The sequence below is a fragment of the Agelaius phoeniceus genome, chromosome 7, assembly GCF_051311805.1.
Source record: "Agelaius phoeniceus isolate bAgePho1 chromosome 7, bAgePho1.hap1, whole genome shotgun sequence".
Classification (NCBI taxonomy): Eukaryota; Metazoa; Chordata; class Aves; order Passeriformes; family Icteridae; genus Agelaius; species Agelaius phoeniceus.
Genome location: NC_135271.1, coordinates 39,940,850 through 39,959,343, shown reverse-complemented (window position 1 = coordinate 39,959,343; position 18,494 = coordinate 39,940,850). Strand labels below are relative to the sequence as shown.

At 41.5% G+C, this 18,494-nt stretch overlaps 1 protein-coding gene across 6 annotated transcripts in view; it reads left to right on the top strand.

Annotated features, from left to right (window-relative positions):
* Window positions 1-18,494, top strand: part of SEMA5B (semaphorin 5B) — a 267,685-nt gene that overhangs the window by 171,139 nt on the left and 78,052 nt on the right. For all 6 annotated transcript variants that reach the window (XM_077181655.1, XM_077181654.1, XM_054636287.2 and 3 more), the window contains one exon: window positions 16,969-17,031. In XM_077181655.1, coding sequence (XP_077037770.1) covers window positions 16,969-17,031 — 63 coding nt within the window. The remainder of the gene's footprint in view (window positions 1-16,968; window positions 17,032-18,494) is intronic.

The following is an 18,494-nucleotide window of genomic DNA, read 5'->3' as shown; positions in this document are numbered from 1 at the left end:
AAATTCAGAGAGCCGAGAAAGCAAATCTCTTCTCACAGTCCATAGTGTTGAGTGATTTCTGAACACAATATCCCCTCTGTCTAAGAGAACCCAGCTCGTGAGTCCATTTATAACCAGTAAAGCTTTTAAGCCCAGGTTTAGCTTTAAATAAATACCAGTTTTCTTATGAGAATTCTCTGAGTTAAGAACATACTGCATGCTCTAGTGAGTAAAAATGTTTCAATATGCACATTCATAAGACTGCTAAACTGGCTCAGAGTCTACTGTCTAGTCATGATCAATTTAATTGCTGTCTAAAGTGAGTACTTAGGCATAGTATAGGAAGTTCTTATATATATAAATTTACGTATCTATTTTTATATGTGTACCCATACACAGGAGGATCATATACATAGGGTACAGCACCCCTATAGAGGAGGTCCAGGAACTGTACCTGTTTGGGTTTGTACTTTAAGCAGGACAGCCCTCCTGGAGTCAGTGAAGGCCATGGAGCTGATTTGCATCCAGGGATAGCTACCCTGTTCTGCTCACACAGTAAAGTGAGGTTTACATGATGGATGTCAGCTGTGGATTGCCAGCCTGCTTCCCTGGGTAATTTGTTAGCTGGCATTCTCTCCTTCCCAGCCTCACCTCACCTAGAAGCCAAAATTACTACAGGGGTTTTGGTCTTTGTCAGCAGACATTATGAGCAGGATTTAGAAACTGAGAATTTAATTAGCTGCTGAAGTCACTTACTGATAACTGTAGCATATTGGACTCTTTATTTGATAAAACCCTGTCAGGCATTTTATGTGTAGGGAATGAAGACTAATGCTCTTATTTCTTGCAACTTACAGTCAGGACTATTAGACATACTTTAAAAAGGGAAGAGAAAAAAATGAAAATCAAAAGAAAAATAAATTCCTTGGACTTCTCATTTCCTGACACTACTGTTGCTTCCTTATCATTGCAAAATAAATTTTGGTTTGCATGTTTAGCCCTTTTTCTCTGTGGGCTGCTTCCCACTCCAGCAGCTCCAGGAGGCTTTGGGGGATCTCAATGTGCTTATGGCTGTCCCCTGCTCTGACAAACTCACTCATCTGTGGCTGCTGTCAGCAAACCCAGCCCTGCACATGTTCTCAGAGGCAAATCAGCCTCTTGTTGTAGGCAGCACCTTACCTAAGCCAACATTTATACAAAATGAGATTTATACAAAAATGTGCTTTTAAAATTCTTATTACTTTAGGTACGTGGGATATTTTTTAGGCGCGGGAGTGGTTTGTTCGCTAGCTGCAAGGCACGGACCGCATTTCCGAGCCGCTCCTGGCCCGCTGAAGGCTCCGTGACACGATCGTTAGCGGGGCTCCGGCACAGGATGGCTTTAATGGCACCTCGGCCGGGAGCGCTCGATGCGGGGCCAGTGACCTATTGAGCTCCACACGCCAGCACTGCCAGCTCCTGCCGCACCTGTCCTGGGGACGAGGGGATGCCTCCCGCGGTGCTCCCGCTCAGCAAGCCCGGGCTTGTGGCGGGGGAGCTGCCCATGGATCCCGGCAGAGATCCGCACGCTGCTGGGCCGGCGCTGGGGCTGCCCGGCTCGGCCGAGGGCTCCTCCTGACCCATCCCTGCCCGGGAGCTGAGCCGCACATGCTGAGAGTCAGGAGTAAGGGAGTCCTTGAAAACACAAAGGACCACATTGGGCATCTTACAAGATGAACAATGGAATACGTGGGACAATTACTGAAAAAAAAAAAAAAAAAAAAAGAAAAGAAAAGAAAAAAGCAGCAGGTTGGCGCTTTTTAAGGACTGAGAATACAGAGGAATATCTACATTTTGTTCTCAAGGCAGAGCTTAAGTGAGATCTAAATGATTCATGTCCCCTGCACTGGCTCTCTGCACAGGATTAAGTTTGACCCTGTTAGCATCCAGTCATTTATAATGAGAGCATTAAAAAAATCGCAATTTATTGATTTGCATCTCTCAAGGGCCCACAAATGACCTCACGTTTCCTCTAAAACCAACTATTGAGCTTTTTGCAAAAAAGCAAAAAAAAATTTTTTATAGTAAACACATTTCATATTACTGTGTATATTTTTTGTCTAGGTAAATAATCCTACTTTTCTCTGTTAGTAACAGTTTAGCTGATATGTTTTACAGCTTCTTTTAAGCACAGCAATTCTGAATGACTAATAGGAGGGGATTATTGGAGCTATGGAGCAGTCACAGACGTGGTCTGCACAGCTGTTACCAGACACCCAGAGCTGGGGAGCTGGGATGGGAACAGTTTGCTCATCACTCCCACAGGATATTGATCCTGTCTCAGCATGGCAGGTGCAGCTGAATCCCTGAATCCTTTGAAAACCTCAAAGAGCTTTGGCCTCCAAGGTTTCACCTGCCTTCCTCAGGCTGAGCTGAAGGAGAGCCCAACCCACATCCTAAGAGGACAGATGGGTAAATGGGCACAACCTGGACTATGCCTGTGGTATCTCCAGCCACCCTGACTGGAGAAGGATGGGAAGTTTGCATCCTCAGAAACCTTTCTTCGGGGCTGGAGGAGGGTCAGCAGCAAACCTTCAGCTGAAGGAGATCAGGCAATAGCTGCTGTGGGTTGCCTGCTACTGAGTGGGCAATGGGAAAGGAAGGGTGGGTTACACCACTGGAGGAGGGTGAGGAAATGTGGCTGTGGGGTATAAATGAGTTGCTGGGGGACACTGCAGCTTGAGCAGTTAATAGGAACAATTACCTTAAGTTATTCTACTGTCACTGAAATGCTTCTTTCGTCTAGAAGATACCATGGTTATAGGTACCTATTACATTTTTATCACTAACATGACCAAGTAAGAGACTATTCTGAGACTGCAGAGACCAAGAGTGGTGAGTTGGGGGGAAGGGCACATGCAGAAAAATGACATCTCTTTCTCCATTCTCTGTAAGGAGAGTTTGGGTAGCATGGACTGGCTGCTTCACTTGCAGACAGCTGTGAACAGGTAAGGTGGTTTCCAGCTATCCCCAGTTTGAGCTTTCCTTTCTCTAGATATGAAGCTGAGATAATGACACTTTGTTCTTTTGAAGTGCTCTGAAATATGTGGCATTTTGTTTAAGATCTAAATCTTGTATGTGATTACATGCACTTGTAAATATAGGAAATTTGCCATAACTGTGAGCCTACAAAATTGTCATGTTCTGATTCATAGTAGATGTAGTATTAAGCAGTTGTTATCTTCATCTCTTCTCTTTAGGTAAGCAGTTAGGCAATTCCAGCATATCCATGTGTTTAAAATGGACCCCTTTTTCACTACTTGTTTTCTAAACATTTTCAATGAAAACCTTTGAATGTAACAATAGAATAGCTGGGGTCTACTAGGGGAAGAATGCTATACAAATGTATCCCTTCAGATAAAAATACTTAGAATATGAATAAACCTGCAAATTTGTGTAAAAAAGAGAACAGCTTGGAAGGAATGTGGGGGAGGGTTAATAAAAAATATGTTTTCATCAGAAACACTTTTCTGTCAAGAATTCTATGCACTAATTATTGATTATTCACTTCAGACAGGAGACAAAGCAAGGTTTTGAGGTTTTAGAAAAGAAGTATTTTACTTCCTTATGAGTAAGGAAAAGGAGCTAACAGGGCTGCAGCTATTTGAATAGGCTGCAAGGTCGTCCAGAGAGAAGTGATTTAAGCTTTATTAAGAATGTGAAAAAAAAATCCTAACTTAGCCTGGAAATATTAAGAGACAAACTGCAATTGCCTAAGAGGAGAGAATTTTGATGCATGGGGCAGAAAGGAATGATCAATGGTTCATAAATATAACAGTGGTAAACACAGCGACAGGAGAAAAAAATGTATGTGGCTAATATAATTGTTACAAATTTAGTAGCTTTTGCTGTGAGATCAGTTATTGAGGATTTAATAACAAGGCAAAAAAAGAAAAATAATTTTTTTCAATAGAAGATAAATGTGAAAGCTTTGAAAACCACCAGAAGGGAGTTAAGAAGAAACACAAAGTATGCTGCATTAATCCTGTCATAGAATCATTTTGTATTCCCTCATCTTAATTATAAAACATATTCTCAAAACTCATTTATGGAATCTTTGACCTTCATAGAGGTCAAATGCAAATGTGCTGGAGGGGAGGTGAGGGGAGAGCCAGGTGGAAGTGAGAATGTAAAGGCAGGACTCAAACTGAAGGAAATTGAAAAATAAATCCTGGGTTGGCAGGAGAGTGCAGACTGGAGAACAGAATGGAGGATCTGCTGGGAGGAAGGAATAAAAGACACTGTACCAGAGCCATGTTTGCAGGAGAAGGAGCAATACATTCCTTGTTGAGATGAAGCTTGGCAGAGCTTACTACAGCATCAGGTGCTGACGTCTGGTGTTGGAAAAGAGGAGGCAGAAGCAAGGCAAACTGTGACAGACCAAGCAGGGAGTCTGAAGGCATCTGTTTCCCAGCCTTGGGAGGAAGAGGGGTGGATCAGTGCCCTGCACAGTGGTCAGGTTCTGGCAGGGGCTGTGTCCAGCTGGGCTGGGCACTGAGGGGACAAGAGGGCTTAGAAACACTTGAAATTTTGGTGGTGGGACAGGAGTGGCAGAGAGCCATTGTCCCTAACACTGCAGTTCAGTTTTGATTTAAATTGTAGTGCATTCCCATTAAAAAATAGACTTGAGAAATATCATTTGGATTCTTGATAAATCAACCCCATTGTTTTTTTCCCCCTGACTGACTCCTTGTTCTTCTTGAGACAAGTATTTGACTTACACAGATCGAGTGCTGGACTCAACCACTGCATATGTTGCTGGGGATGTGGTGGTTTTTGAATTATGAAGCTCTTCATATGAAGAAATTGAGAGATTCAGGTCCTTTTTGCCTCGTCATTTCCCCACTGACCACTGAAAAGTATTGCTGCATCAGAGCCTTCCATAGTATTTAGGACTGGATGTATGTTGGCTTCATACTTCGTTGGAAATGCTGGGGAGAGGAGGTAAAGGCAGGATACAGGAAATTCTGCACTTTTGGTTCTCCACTTTCTCTGTATTTAAGTGTTCCTTTCTGATGGAGCACAAATAGTCTTAGATTAAGGAAAATACATGCCAGCCTACCCTGCAGGCTAGGCTCAGACTGGGAGTTAAGCTTGACATGAAATAAGCAGAAGGCTGTAATTAACTGATCAAGAGCGTTAGGCACTTGGTGGAGGAAAGCAGAGATGTAATGCACAATGTAGCTGTAGAACAATAAAAAATACTGAAATCTCTTTTATGAAACATTGAGGACTTTTCATTGCTGACTTTCTCTTCCAGCCCTGCCTGGTAATTTCAGGAAGGTCCTACTTATTCTTGGTTATTAGTGATTTATCAAAAATGGCCTTTTTCTGACAGTTTATGATGCTGAGCACCAAACCCCATTGAAGCCAGAGAGTCTAAAGGTCGAAATCTAAGTGTGTTGTCAACAAACCATCCTGGGAAGCTTACACCACACTTGCCTGTGCACCATGTGAACCCCCTGATTGCAGATATCCATCGTCTCACTGGTCCATCTCCTTCTTTCTGCCTGTTTTTTCCAGCCACGTGGTGGGTTTCACCTCTATGCTAGGATTTAGGCCCACTGGGGCAGAATTGCCTTTTAATTTCCAACAGAAACGCCTAGCAGTATGCAGCTGTCCATGTGCCTCTGCAGTTCATGTCAAAATCATACTAGGAACAGGGTCTGGATCTTTTTTCTAGGTGTGCTAGAAAACAAATGGCAATTCTCACATACATCTGCTGAACTGAACAGGGAAAGTACCTTTTTAGTTTAGGATTTAGAATTTTTTATCCATATTATTGAAGCTCAAAAATGATTACTTTAAATTGGAGAAGAACAAGTGGGAAAGTCTGGTTTCACTTAAGTTCCTGTGGTTCAGGAAGGATCTCTGTTTTCAGCCTGCCTTGCAAAACTTTCCCAATCTCTTTGGCTTGCACAAAACTGGCCTTGGCTCATTAAAGGAGTCTCAGAGCTTTCGTTTGGTCTCAATAATGCAGCTTTCACTTAATTAAAGATTTCCAGTGCCTTTTTTTTTTTTCTCTTTTGATTGTACTACACCAAGCATAAGTGCACAACCAGAAAAGCATTTTGATAGGATAAAATAAATCACATGCACATTTATTTGTTTAATTGTGCACGGCCCTCTTTTTTTTTTCCAAGCCAAGGCAAGACTTAAACCATGTTCCACCTCTTACACAATTTTAATGAGAATATATTGCAGTGTTTGTCATCTGAAAGAGTATTAGCACCCCCCAATGCAATAGATGTGATTTCCCTAAAGAAAAACAGGAGGCACAGAACAGTGAAAATGTCATCTTAGTTCTACATTAGTCTCTTTAATACTGCAGGAAGTGCTGATTTTGATTCCTGAATCTTAGCCTAATTGTTGTAAGAATCAAATCCAAATTGGACAGTTCCTCAAACTTATTTTAGCTTCTTCTCAAAACAAACAAGTAAATGCTGAACAAGTATATTCAATGATGCAACCTGGAGAGGAATAAAGAATACAAGACTTCCCCACTTTAGAAAGCTGGTAGTACACGGCATTTCCAAGTGCTTCAGTGGTTGCATTTTTGGTTTCAAGCTTATATGGAAAGATTGCGTTTCATAGCTGAACCCTTAATGCAGGTGCACAAAATTGCACTCAGTTGACTGTGTAGGATTTGTCCATAAGCTGAGGGGGAGGGAAGCAAAAAATGTATAGTGGAGAACCCTTAACATCTTTCCACAAGCATTGAGCTTCAAAGAGTTACAATGGCAAGGAAACCCAGAGCAGAAAAGTGAAGGAGAACAAAATCGCTTTGCTTGATGCAGAAATACAAAGGAGACTATAGCCATGGTAAATTGATTTTGTACTGAATATGGGCTGGTCCATTGGAGGGGGTTTTGAACCTCCTACTCCAGAAATCATTGTGCAAAACAGTAAGAGGAGGCTGCTTAGAAGTCTTGTCACATCTATCAGCAGAGGCCACAAAGAAGTAGTAGGGATTTGGTTCTGAATGGCGACTCTGCCAAAGAACATAAAGGGGTGGAGATGGACATCTTTTGGCGCTAGAGGAGCCTTGAAAGAAGAATTGCCTCCACTCTATCAAGGGAAACCATTGCTGTGACGACATTCATTGGCTCACTTCTTAGAAATAGCTTGTTGTACCTTGTTTGTATCAACTGAAGAAAAGAAACCCCAAAACAAAGCCTGCTCTTTACAGAATAAACAGTGCTGGTGCTATGAGAAATGGTTCTATGTGATACCCACCTGGCCAGTGACAACTGCACCTGCCTCTACATCAGCTGCACTTATATTTCTGACCTGTGCTTAACAGCAGTGAATTTTTTCTTTAATTATTTTCCCCTCAGTATATTTTAACCTCTTTATTTAGTTATTTTATTGATTTAACATATAATCTTATGTCTCTGTAATCTCCAGTACATTTTGTAAATGTTTGTTATCCTAAGCTGTAAACCGAATGTGACATGGCAAGAAACCAAATTCTACTGTGGCAGTTAATTACCCAGTGTGCTGAAAGTCTCATCTCAGTTTCTGTATGCTTTCAATCTTCACTAATAGGAAAAACATTGTCATCTTTCCCCAACATCCCCTCTGCTGTTCTCCAGTTCTAGATGTTGTCATTCACTCTAAACTGGCTATAGGTGAGAGCTTCAAGGTCTTTTTTCACTATCATCTCAGTTTACTGAGACTGTCAATTTATATTTGGCCCCATCCATGCTTTTTCATGCTTAAAAGCAATAGCTTTCAAAAAAAGATAAGCATTCCCATATAGAACTTGCAACTAAATCATTGCACTGTTAAGCACTTTCAAGCAAAAGGAAGTAGATCACCAGCTAAATGAAATCATTGGCACACACTGACATTTTTCTTTACATAGAATGATAAAAATACAAACACTAGATAGTGGGAACAGAAATGCAGTGCCATCTTTATCTCTCTTCTTCAGAACTGTATCTTCCTTGCAAAGCTTCGTGTTGGTGTGTTCATCTAACATTGCTGTGTAAATATGCAACTGTCAAAGCTCAGCACACAGGCAGAGCAGAGTGTGCCCTCCTTTCTTCATCATCATGGACAGCTCTGCATCCCAGCATCGTTGTACCCTTACACTGATTGCCCTCTCTTAGGACCTGTCCTTGTGGCATTGCCTTAGTGCTTGTGTTAACTGTAAGGGTCTTCCACAAACCTTCTTATCACTCTTAGTGAGAGATTTAACCCACTCTGAATCAGTCCATTAAGCCAGCACCTCTTGTGTCTTTAGTTAATGTGCATTCTCCTCTTGCTTTTTCCCATGTGCCCCCTTTGGGTCTCAGAAGAATCCAATCCTTGATATAATAAAACACTTCTGGTTATGAAAACCTCACAATGAGTTATGTGGCTGGTGAGCTGTGAACTTTCCCTTTTGTGTGGTTGTGCTCTTTTATCTCTCAGTGCTCTGCTGTCCACTGCTACCTGATGCCCCATTTATTATTGCACCTTACTTATAATGCATTTTGACAAGGCTGTACCTACACAGGCTTGCATGGGGAGTCTTGGGCTGCAGTGGAGGCTCACAGGTCCTTTGAAAACTGCAAATTGGGATGACAAAGTTCCATTATGTTAAAAAGCTCAAATTCTCCTCTGTATGGGATTCAGCATCAAGTTACAAATGCTTTACAGAAGAGTTACTGAAAATACACTTCAAGCAGTGGCAAGACAATCTGCTTGCTTCGGATATGAATTTTAATTTGACAGCACCTAAGACTGAGCCTGCTGCTTCATCGTAACATGTTCTTTGTACACTAAAATTCCTGAAGAGCTGAAAAAAGCTGTAACTTGTACATGGCTGTTGTTTATCTCTTAGAAAACACCATTTTAGTTTAAGTATTTGGTATCAAATGTTCTTTACTAAATCTTTAGACAATCGTCTTTAATAATAAGACCTTGGACTTATACAGTACTTCCATTTGGGTACACTGTAGGAACCATGATCTGTTAAGCCTCACACAATGCTCCTTTCAGATAAGGGAATGCATAGTCTGGAGTTGTAAATTCCTACCTGACATTGTAGAGAGGGGGGAGTGTCAGATTTACAGACCTTATGTTGTTGTTTAATGGAATCTCCTGCAGGACAAATGGAAGTTGAAGGCACAAAAACTCAAATTTCTTTTTGTAGATGAGACTGTAGCCATGCCCGAAGATGTCAGAAAGAAGAGGACAGGACATGGAGTCTTGCCCATTGTTCTAATCTCTAACCCCACTCCCTCACACACCACTGATTCAGTGGATGTATTTTGTGACACTAGCAAAAGAAAAAACGCTGTCTAAGAACTCATTTGTGCTAGACAGGAAAGTTTTTAGTCCGCAAGAGAGCAAGGGTCAGTGCTCATCTCTGCCTCTGACATGCTCAGTGGCTTTTCCTAGTCAGTTGACCTCTTTGTGCATCTGGTTTTCCCTTCCTCCCATGTGCCTGTGTTTTCTGTTTAGATTGTAAGTGCTCTCAGGCAGAAATTCTCTCCCACAGCGTGTTTGTATATTGCCTAGAAATATGGGGTCACAATCTCAGTTCACTACGTGCTCCTATAATACAAGTAAATAACAAGGGATTTTGAAGCTGTGAAAGAGAGAAAATCAGTAGCATTGACCACCAAAGAAGAATTCACAGCAGCTAAGAACTTTCTCTGAAAGAATAACATTTGCAGTTGAGAGCAGATTATGCCTTTAGGCACAGATGCCCAACTGTGGTACAGGAGCTTACCTGTGCACAGGAGGAAAACTGTGAAGCATTTTACCTTGCATCTGAGATACAGGAGGACCATGAACAGGGTGAGTGACCATGGCTCAGCTGAGGTACAGGACCTCATTTGGGCTGAGATAACTTGATCAAAAGAGCAAGAGCTCCCTTATCTGGAGTCTGGGGCCCTGTTCTGCCAGGTGTTAGAGTGGTCCTGTGTCCAGTTGTGCCTGGAAACATAAAGTGAGGGGCCAGACTACTCCAAATCAACAAGGCTTAAGAATGAAACCAAAGAAAACAAAGTCAGTCTTCTGAAAATACTCCTCCCTGTTTACTGGTCAAAAGCTGATTTGTGCAATAGGTGAACCAGGGCAGAGGAATGTACCTCAGACTATTGCATTTCCCTTTGCAAGGATGTGAGAACAGTCCATGGGACAGAGAATCATGAATATCCAAAGATGGTATTGCTTGGAATTGAGTAACTATCCATTCTTAAATGTCCTTCTTTTGATGGATTATTCCATCCTTTCTATGCCAATATGAAGCATCCACTTCTCTGGCATGAACAGAGTGAGCAATTGTGTTTAGCAGCCAATAAATGCCAGGCCAAGAGCCATCCCTGTACAGTGAGATGCTGACATTTGTTTGTAGAGAGAGGGTCTGATTCAGAGATTAAGGTTACAGGACCTGAAACCTACTGATGGATTTTTTTCACTAGTTTGTTTGTTTGTTTGTTTGTGAACCTCCATCTTCCAAGTGTTATATTTGAGGTCTTCCCCAGCTGAGTTACTGACCAGCCACTCCAGGAGAGCCGTGTCTGGGCCATTCTGTTGTTAGGCACTATGGGTTTAAATGGAGCAAACAGCTTGAATTTACTACATCTTGAAGGATCTGAGATCACTTAAGGGAAATCAATTAATAATTTGATAACACACAATGCAATTCCCTTCATCCAAATCCCCTCCTCTCCCTGCAATGAATTGACTGAATTCCATGATCATTCCTCATACCTGTCACTGCACGCAGCAGTGATCTGCAATTCGAATACTGCAGTGTGAAGCAGAACTAATTATTGAAGTTTGGCATTCTGTTCTTTTGGTATTAGTTATCTTTTTATCAGACATGCTTATCACAGTTTTAATAAATTACCAGTGTTGAAACTTCAAAAATGGCCTCTAGGGCATTAAGCTACTGTGCTTTATTAGATTTCAAAAAGTTATTATTTATAGAGCACTGTAAATATTCCTTGTCCTCAAGAGACAAAAACCAATGCTTCAAAAAGGGAATTTAACTTTCCACTTTTAGACTAAAACAGCAAGTATTTATGGAGAAGTTCTGGAGGATTAAATAAGGGAGAAATAGCTAAAGTGTTGTAGGAATGTTTTCACTGTAAACATCGTAGAAATGGAATAACCTCTACATGGATTTTCTGCATCCAGTCTATAGAACTTCTTTGAAATACTTTTTTTCCTTCCAAGTGTTGTAAGACCCAGAATATATCAATTTCTTTTAAATGCTGCAGCATTTGCCCAGAGAAGGGTAGATCTACACTGCTGCAATGTTATGTTAGACACTACAAAGTATATCGAAACATAGGGAAACACTTGTAAAATGGATTTTTCATTATCAGCAAGAATCTATGGGTGATATTTTAGAGATCTGAAATCTGTTCATCAGTGTGGATGGGAATATTGTGGCTGGCATCTTGTAAGAGAATGAACCAGCCTCTGAGCAGCCACTGAGGGAATGACTCTGCACTCCAATTTAGCAAAGTCCCTAAGAACGTGGTTAAGCTAAACTGGTCCAGTAGGGTGTGTAAATATATGCTTTATTTACATTGAAGTTGGCAGATTCTAAATGCAGGGTGGAAACATAGTCCCTCTATGTTATTCTCTCCATGGACTTGAAGAAAATCTTCCATGCCTTACTGTAAAATGAGCTGATCAAAAAAAAATTATGAATGTAAATAAAAGATGAAGAGATTTTTGGTCTGAAAGCAAGTTTTTGGTTTGTTTTTTTTTCCAGAGGTACATTTTTCTGAACATACTAGTGCCTTGTACAGTTACTGGAAAGGAAGATGTAAATAAATACACTGGGAAAGGAATAAGTCTGCCAGCTCAGGTCTCTGGTGCACAATAGCTGTCACAGCACAGCACCTCTTGCCCTCCTTCCTCATGCATAACTCAGCAAAGGGTGATTTGACTGGCAGGCTCTGCTCGGGGTGCCCCTGCAGCACAAGCAGAGAACCAAAATCACCTCACATTCCATGGGCAGGTTGAGAAATCTCCTGTGGGCACTGTGGAGAGTTGATGGAAATGGAAACTCCTGCGTCAGCAATCCCTGCACACCCGATCCGGGGACACAAGGTGCTGCTTTTGCTTCTGCATCTGCTGACAGGAGCAGAAACCTGAGGAACACAGTACCTTCCAGAAAAAGCTGGCATCTCATGGAATCAGTACGTGATTTGGGGGGTGTTCGCTTGTTTGTTTCGTGGTGGTTTTGTTTGTTGAGTTTGTTATTTTTTCTAGTAAGTTTGTACTTGAGGGATTTTTGTTTCCTTTCAGAAATATACAGTGTGCATTCTGGTATTACACATTTTTCCCCTAAAAGGACTGAACAACATGGTTGTGGGTCTGTCTTCAGGCATGCAAGTGGTTTGCATGCAGCAGTTGTTTCATGGAAGTGAGGTTGGTAACGGATAGGTTTGTAATAAAACACCTTAGATGTGTTTAACAATGTGTTTAATTGATAAATATGCATGTAATATATTCTCCTCCAATCTTAACTTTCCAGTTTTAAAGCAATGGTTTGGTTTTGCATGAAAATCTGAAACCTCTTATTGTGCAAGTACAGTGCAGGGATTAGTGTATACTTAATCTATAAATTCATATTGTGGTGTTGAAGTATAAATTGCTGACTTGAGTGTAAAAGCTGGTCCATAGAAGTCTAAGAAACTTTCACATTAACAGTTGAGGATACACATAACTATTGATAACAGGACTTGCTAGTGACAGGCAGGTGCTTTGGAAGCCAGCGCCGGGATGTGCAGGTAATTAAATAAATGTATCTAGAAAGCTTCTCTCAGCAGTGTGTGCTGAATAACTGATGTGACAGCACATGATGAGCTAGAATTATAGAGCACTGCTGATCTGCAGTCAGAGCTGGTAGCAAACTGTGATGCTTATAATTTATTGGGAGAGACATTAACTCTTTCTTTCTGTGTCCGGATGTGACCTCTGAATATTCAGATATGCACTGAATAGGGTTAGCTATTGTGGCCCCTTCTGTTGATTTCTAGTTGGGCAATGCCATACCAGGTGCATGTGATTGTACACATGAATGCTTCTCTGTGATTGTCTCCTTCATGGGACTTCTAAAAATGCAGAAATAATACGCAAACATGCAATTTAAAAAAAATATTTGAGAAAATCTGCCTGCGTAGAACTCAAGAAACAGAGATGTGAAAGACTAGCTGTCCTCACAAATAGGCTGAAGGAGGGCACGTTTATTTGCATTTTCAGTTCAGGGACAAAGTTGTTTGTCCTCTGGTGTCTGTCTGCACAGGTGGCTGGGCAGTCCTGCCTGTGGCCTGCATGGCTCATCTTACAGAGCAACTGCAGCCCTGAGCTGTTCCCTTCACATGACACATGGATCTGGGTACCTCCATCCTGCAATTGGGCCATGTGGTTATAGAGGAGGTCCTCAAAGTGGCTGGAAATACTGTGAGAAACTGCATTTCTTCTGGAAATGCATGAGGGAAGAAATACTTGAGAGTTTGTAAGGAGGTAGCATGAGAAGCTGGAGTGCTCTCTATAAGGATGCCATGGGAAGAATTGCTGACACCCTGACAGCCTAAAAAGCTGTTTGCTTGGTTGCTTAAGCACATGGCTAGTACACACTGTCCTGTGTTTGCATATAGCCCTGCTCCCAGGTTTGTCACGTCTTCATCCAGACTGTATTCCACAACCCATGTTTTATTGCATATGGGTTCAGAGATGTGTACTGCTTTTGACTGACACATGTAGCAGGAGGTATAAAAATAATCCCAGATGTGTGTTCTGGGGCTGGGAAACTGAAATGTCTCAGACAACTGAGAAAATTAATCATAAATTCAGGATGATATCCCAACAGAGTGACCGAAAACATCTGGTGGATACAGTTTGTACCTCATCCAAGTGTGCAGAGGCAGTTAAAGCAGTAAAAAAAGGAAAAAAATAATAATTTGGTTTATTGAGAGATATGAGGAATGGGAGGGGAGGCACCTAAGCCATTGTTCAAGAGAATGGCTTTTGAGAAGCATTATGATCAGGTAAGGAAGACAAAGTACAAAGCATCTCTTACAGTGCTGAGGTGTTATGCTAGTGTTAAGTAGGTCTGTGCCTCACTGATTAATATACAGCTACACACAGATGCATCTCAGAGAGAGAGATCTTTCTGAAAGTTGCTCTGTCAAATGTCCAGTAGTTTGATCCTGGGGCAAAATGGATCTAAGGCAGAGGAAGAGCATATGTTCATCTGTGGAGGAGGGGCTTGGGTTGGATACACCAGTGAGAGGACAGAACACCAGCATCCATTGAAAAGACAGCTGATCAGTCAAGTAAAGAAACTGAGCAATGCTGGAGAGCTCATGTGAAAGCCCCAGACTCAGAGGTCTGAGCCTAGCCAGGTCCAAGGAACAGGAGTCCACATGTGTGTGGACTCCTGGGAGTACAGCACAAGGCCTGGTCTAGTCTGTAGGTCAGTGGACTTTGCAGTACAAATATTTAAGTGCACATTAGCTGTTTGGCTTTGCAATTATACTTTTATTATTTTCATGATGTTCTGCTTTGCAGGGTCATGAATATTTTCTTTGAGTCACCAGAGGTCATTGGAGTTACTCAGCCCTCAAGCTAGCTCCCCCCTGTCCTGCCAAAGACATGTGTGGGACTTGTAAAACACTCTCTGGCTTGCCATATTGCTTAATTATCCTCTTAGCTCTAATGAGATGCACCCTGACTAATGGTGTAGTCACAAACAACATGTTGCTGTAATTTGGGCCATCACTAAGATCTTCTTTATCACTACACATCAAGGTAGTGCCTCAGAAGGCTGAAGGGCAATGTGCCTAATAAAAGAAAACATTTGGGCACATTAGAACATGGCTGGAGGAGAGCAATGCTCTGACTAGAGCTGTGTTTGCAGCATGCCTCGAAGTTCTGTGGTGCAGGTGTCTGGTAGGAAGAGCTGAGTGACCCCTGGGAGGCCAAATTCTTGTGTGTTGCACTGCTGCAATCCCAGATGACCCAGAGTATTTGCAGAGAAGCAGCATCGATTGCTGGAGCAACCAACAATTTTTGTTTTCATTTTCTCCTGTCAAGCACTGTTAAAGCAAACTGGGCTGTATAATGGAAAATTCTCTGTCTCTGGTTTTAAAATGGGAAGAAGGGCCTCACAATAAATGATCTCTTTTCTGAGTATCTTTTTTCTTTTTCTTTTTTTTAATTAAAATTGTCAAAACTTGATTGAAGGTACAAAGACACTGTGTTTTAATGAGCATGGGCTAGAGCTGGGATTACAGATCATAATCCTACTGTGCAGTTGCTTTGCTGGCTGCTGGTAGTCAGCAGGCAAAATTCCTTGCTCTCCTGTGATGGCTTACAATGTGAGCTCTGTCATCCAGTGTCATTCCCTCTCAGGATATGACTGAATGATCCTTTTCAGCAAGGACTTGTCCCAGCTCTCATAAAAACACTTCTGAGGCACAAGCTTTTGGCCTTCACCCTGGATTGGACTGCAGTGTATGGGAGATATTTCCCAAGTGGCTTCCAGGGAAAGACATGTGCTGCTGTCTTCTCTCACCAGACCTTTGCCTGTGCTCATGAAGTCTTTATTTCAAGTCAAAATGAATGGAATGCTCAGCTAATGAAGAGATGGGGTGGGGTTTTTGGTTTTGTTTTTTGGGTTTTTTGAATGAGATAGAACTATCCCTTCCCCTAATGTTGTATATAAATGCATTTCCTGGCTGGTTGCATTTCTTGTACATCTGAATTAGTGTCTTCATGGACCTGAGCTGGGAGTTGGAAAATTCATCTTCTCTTTTTAGTGGTTTCCCAACTTTCTCCTGCAAAAAAATATGGATTTATCATGTGTCAAGAGGACAATTTCTATGGCAGCCTAGGTTTTAAAAAACATATTGGCTGCAGTGAGAAGTTCAAGAAGAGTTCAGATCCGGACCGAACTTTGAAGCTATTTCCTTTGTTGGTAATGGACTGAGGAAAATAAAAATAAAGAAAATCTGGCTTTGTTAAGGGAGCTCTGGATCTTTATCTTTACTTTGTGAGCCTGGCCTTTCCCTATGTAGCAGAGCTGTTTTTCTGGTACTCAGAATGATGTATTATGTATAGTATGGATATTTATATGTATTTTCACCTCCAGCTAACAATACCTGCTTGAATTTGTTAGGACTATTTTTAAAAAATGCTGAAGGGAGTAAAATTGAGGAAGGCACTGAATAGTTGGATATGTTGCTAAATATTTTACATTTAAAAGTTCTCTCTAATGCAGCTTTTCTGGTCTTGACTTTTCCTGTGAAGGAAGGGGCCTCTTCATTCTGAAGCAGTCAGAGGTCACAGGGGACCCCACATGCTCTCAGCCTCCAGTCAATAGTGCCCTCAGCCTTAATGTGTTTTACTCTACCTCAGGACCTGACCCCACTTGTCTGGCATCACAAATCACCATCAGCCTTTCTCCCCTCTTCCCGTCTCTCTGGGTTTTACCTGTCAGCTCCCAGTTTTGATCCAGCTTGATGCACTGTAGGGTTACTTAGAAGGTGATAATCTTGGGGGTAAATTTAAGAAGACCAACAGATTTGTGCACAACTGCTGGACTTCGCTGTAGGGAACTTTTCTTTTTGGCAATGAAAGCTTGGGGTTTATACTGCGCTATCCGCTTTAAAAAGAATGTGATGACTTGGTGTGTGGGGCTTATGTCTTGGACCTTCCAGCTGAATGATGATCAGAAGTTATATTTACATGTAAATTAAAGTCTGTCCTTTGTGAACATTCCAGTTGCCACCGCCTCTGAACTTCTCATCTATTTATCATTTGTGTGCACTGTGAGCACAGTGGGAGTTAGATACATGTTTACTGTCACAATGATGCTTTTAAACTGGGCTGTGTAAATTGGCTGGAGATACTTGCTTTTGTTTTGGGAGTCTCCAGACATGGTGGTTGGTGGCATTCTTGTGTGACTTGTGCACTTTGGTTTTTCAGGCAACAGCATGGGGTTCAGATGAAGACACCAGGAGGTCCTGTCAAAGTAAAGGGAAAACAGAGGTAAGTTTTGCTTTGTTATAATGATGTTATGGGTAAATATATTTGCAACATATGAAATCCACACAGAGAATGTCTGACACCAGTTTGAGCTTGCAAATTTGCAGCAGTTTAGCTGTACTGCCACATGGGTATGAGCACCACCAAGCAAGCCACTTCAAAGGCCCCCTGTCCTAGTTATTACACTTGCTCTGCATGAAATTTAAAGGTGATTTCACTGCTGGAGAGGACACAATTTGTGACACATCAGGGAGTGGAGTGGTGACAAGCCAGGGGTAGCATCCTGCAGAGGGGTGTGAGGCCAGGCAGGCTGGCTTAGCCCAGGTCCTCAGCAATGAGCCACTGGCATTCAGCCACGTGGGATTCAATGTTTGCTTGCAGTTGGAGTTTGTAGCTGTATAATTCCCTGGAAGGTGAGAATTGAATCTGCTCACACACTGCAATCTGTTCAGGCTGAATATCACAGAGTTGCTTGGGAGGCAGGTACACTCTGTTAAACTGCACTTTAAAGTAGGAATTGCTTGAACTTGCACATGCTGTCCCAGAAGTTTGGAGTTTCAGGCATTTCTGATCCAGCCATGGGGCCTTTCCACCCTTCTTCTGAGAAGCTAAAATGAAGGCATCTATCTAAAAACAGGAATTTTTTTGATTTTTCAAATGTGATATTTGTGTACTTCAAAAATCTTCAGTCCTCAACTGAGAGGGTGTCCATTGTCTTCAGTAAAACACTGCACAGAGCTTTCAGTCCAAACCAGAGGAGCTGGGCAAGAGATGAGACACAATAAGCACAATCTTTGCTTAGACACAGGCAGTCAAGCACAGAGTGATTGTGTGGCTAGTCCAAAATGCTGGAATCTGTCACATTCTAGTTTGCTGCTTTAAACACAGGATTATCTGATCTCCCATTGACAATATTATTTTTATATAATAAAGTTCAAATGATTACTATATAAAATTGTATTTACACAAAAAAAAAAAAAAAAAGCTAGCTTGAGTTTTGCCAGATAGGCAGCAATTTTTTTAGACTTTCAAGTAGAAACTACATGATGCAGGAAATGAACATGGAGGCAAATTTGGTTGGGATGGGCAAACACCACACACAGGCAGGAATGAGAAGAAGTAGGATAAAATTGAAAAACACCAAAATTCAAGACATGAGGAATTTTTGAATTTGTGGTATTTGCACTTTAGATGTGCAAATAAAGGTTTTCCTCTTTTCTTCCACTGTAAAGTCTGTGAGATTTAAGTTGTGTCCTTTTGTTCATGAAGAATTTGTATTTATAACCTAGAAATATTTTGTCAACACCTGGATAAAGCCATACATGTGACTGAATAAATTCTAGGGTAATTTCAATCTCTCTTTGTTACTGTTATGTCAAAAGTAAACAACAGTCTGAGTATCTTCACTGCTGCCTTCTCACACTGCAAAGGGTTTGCAAAAAAATGTCATGAGCAATGAGCATAAT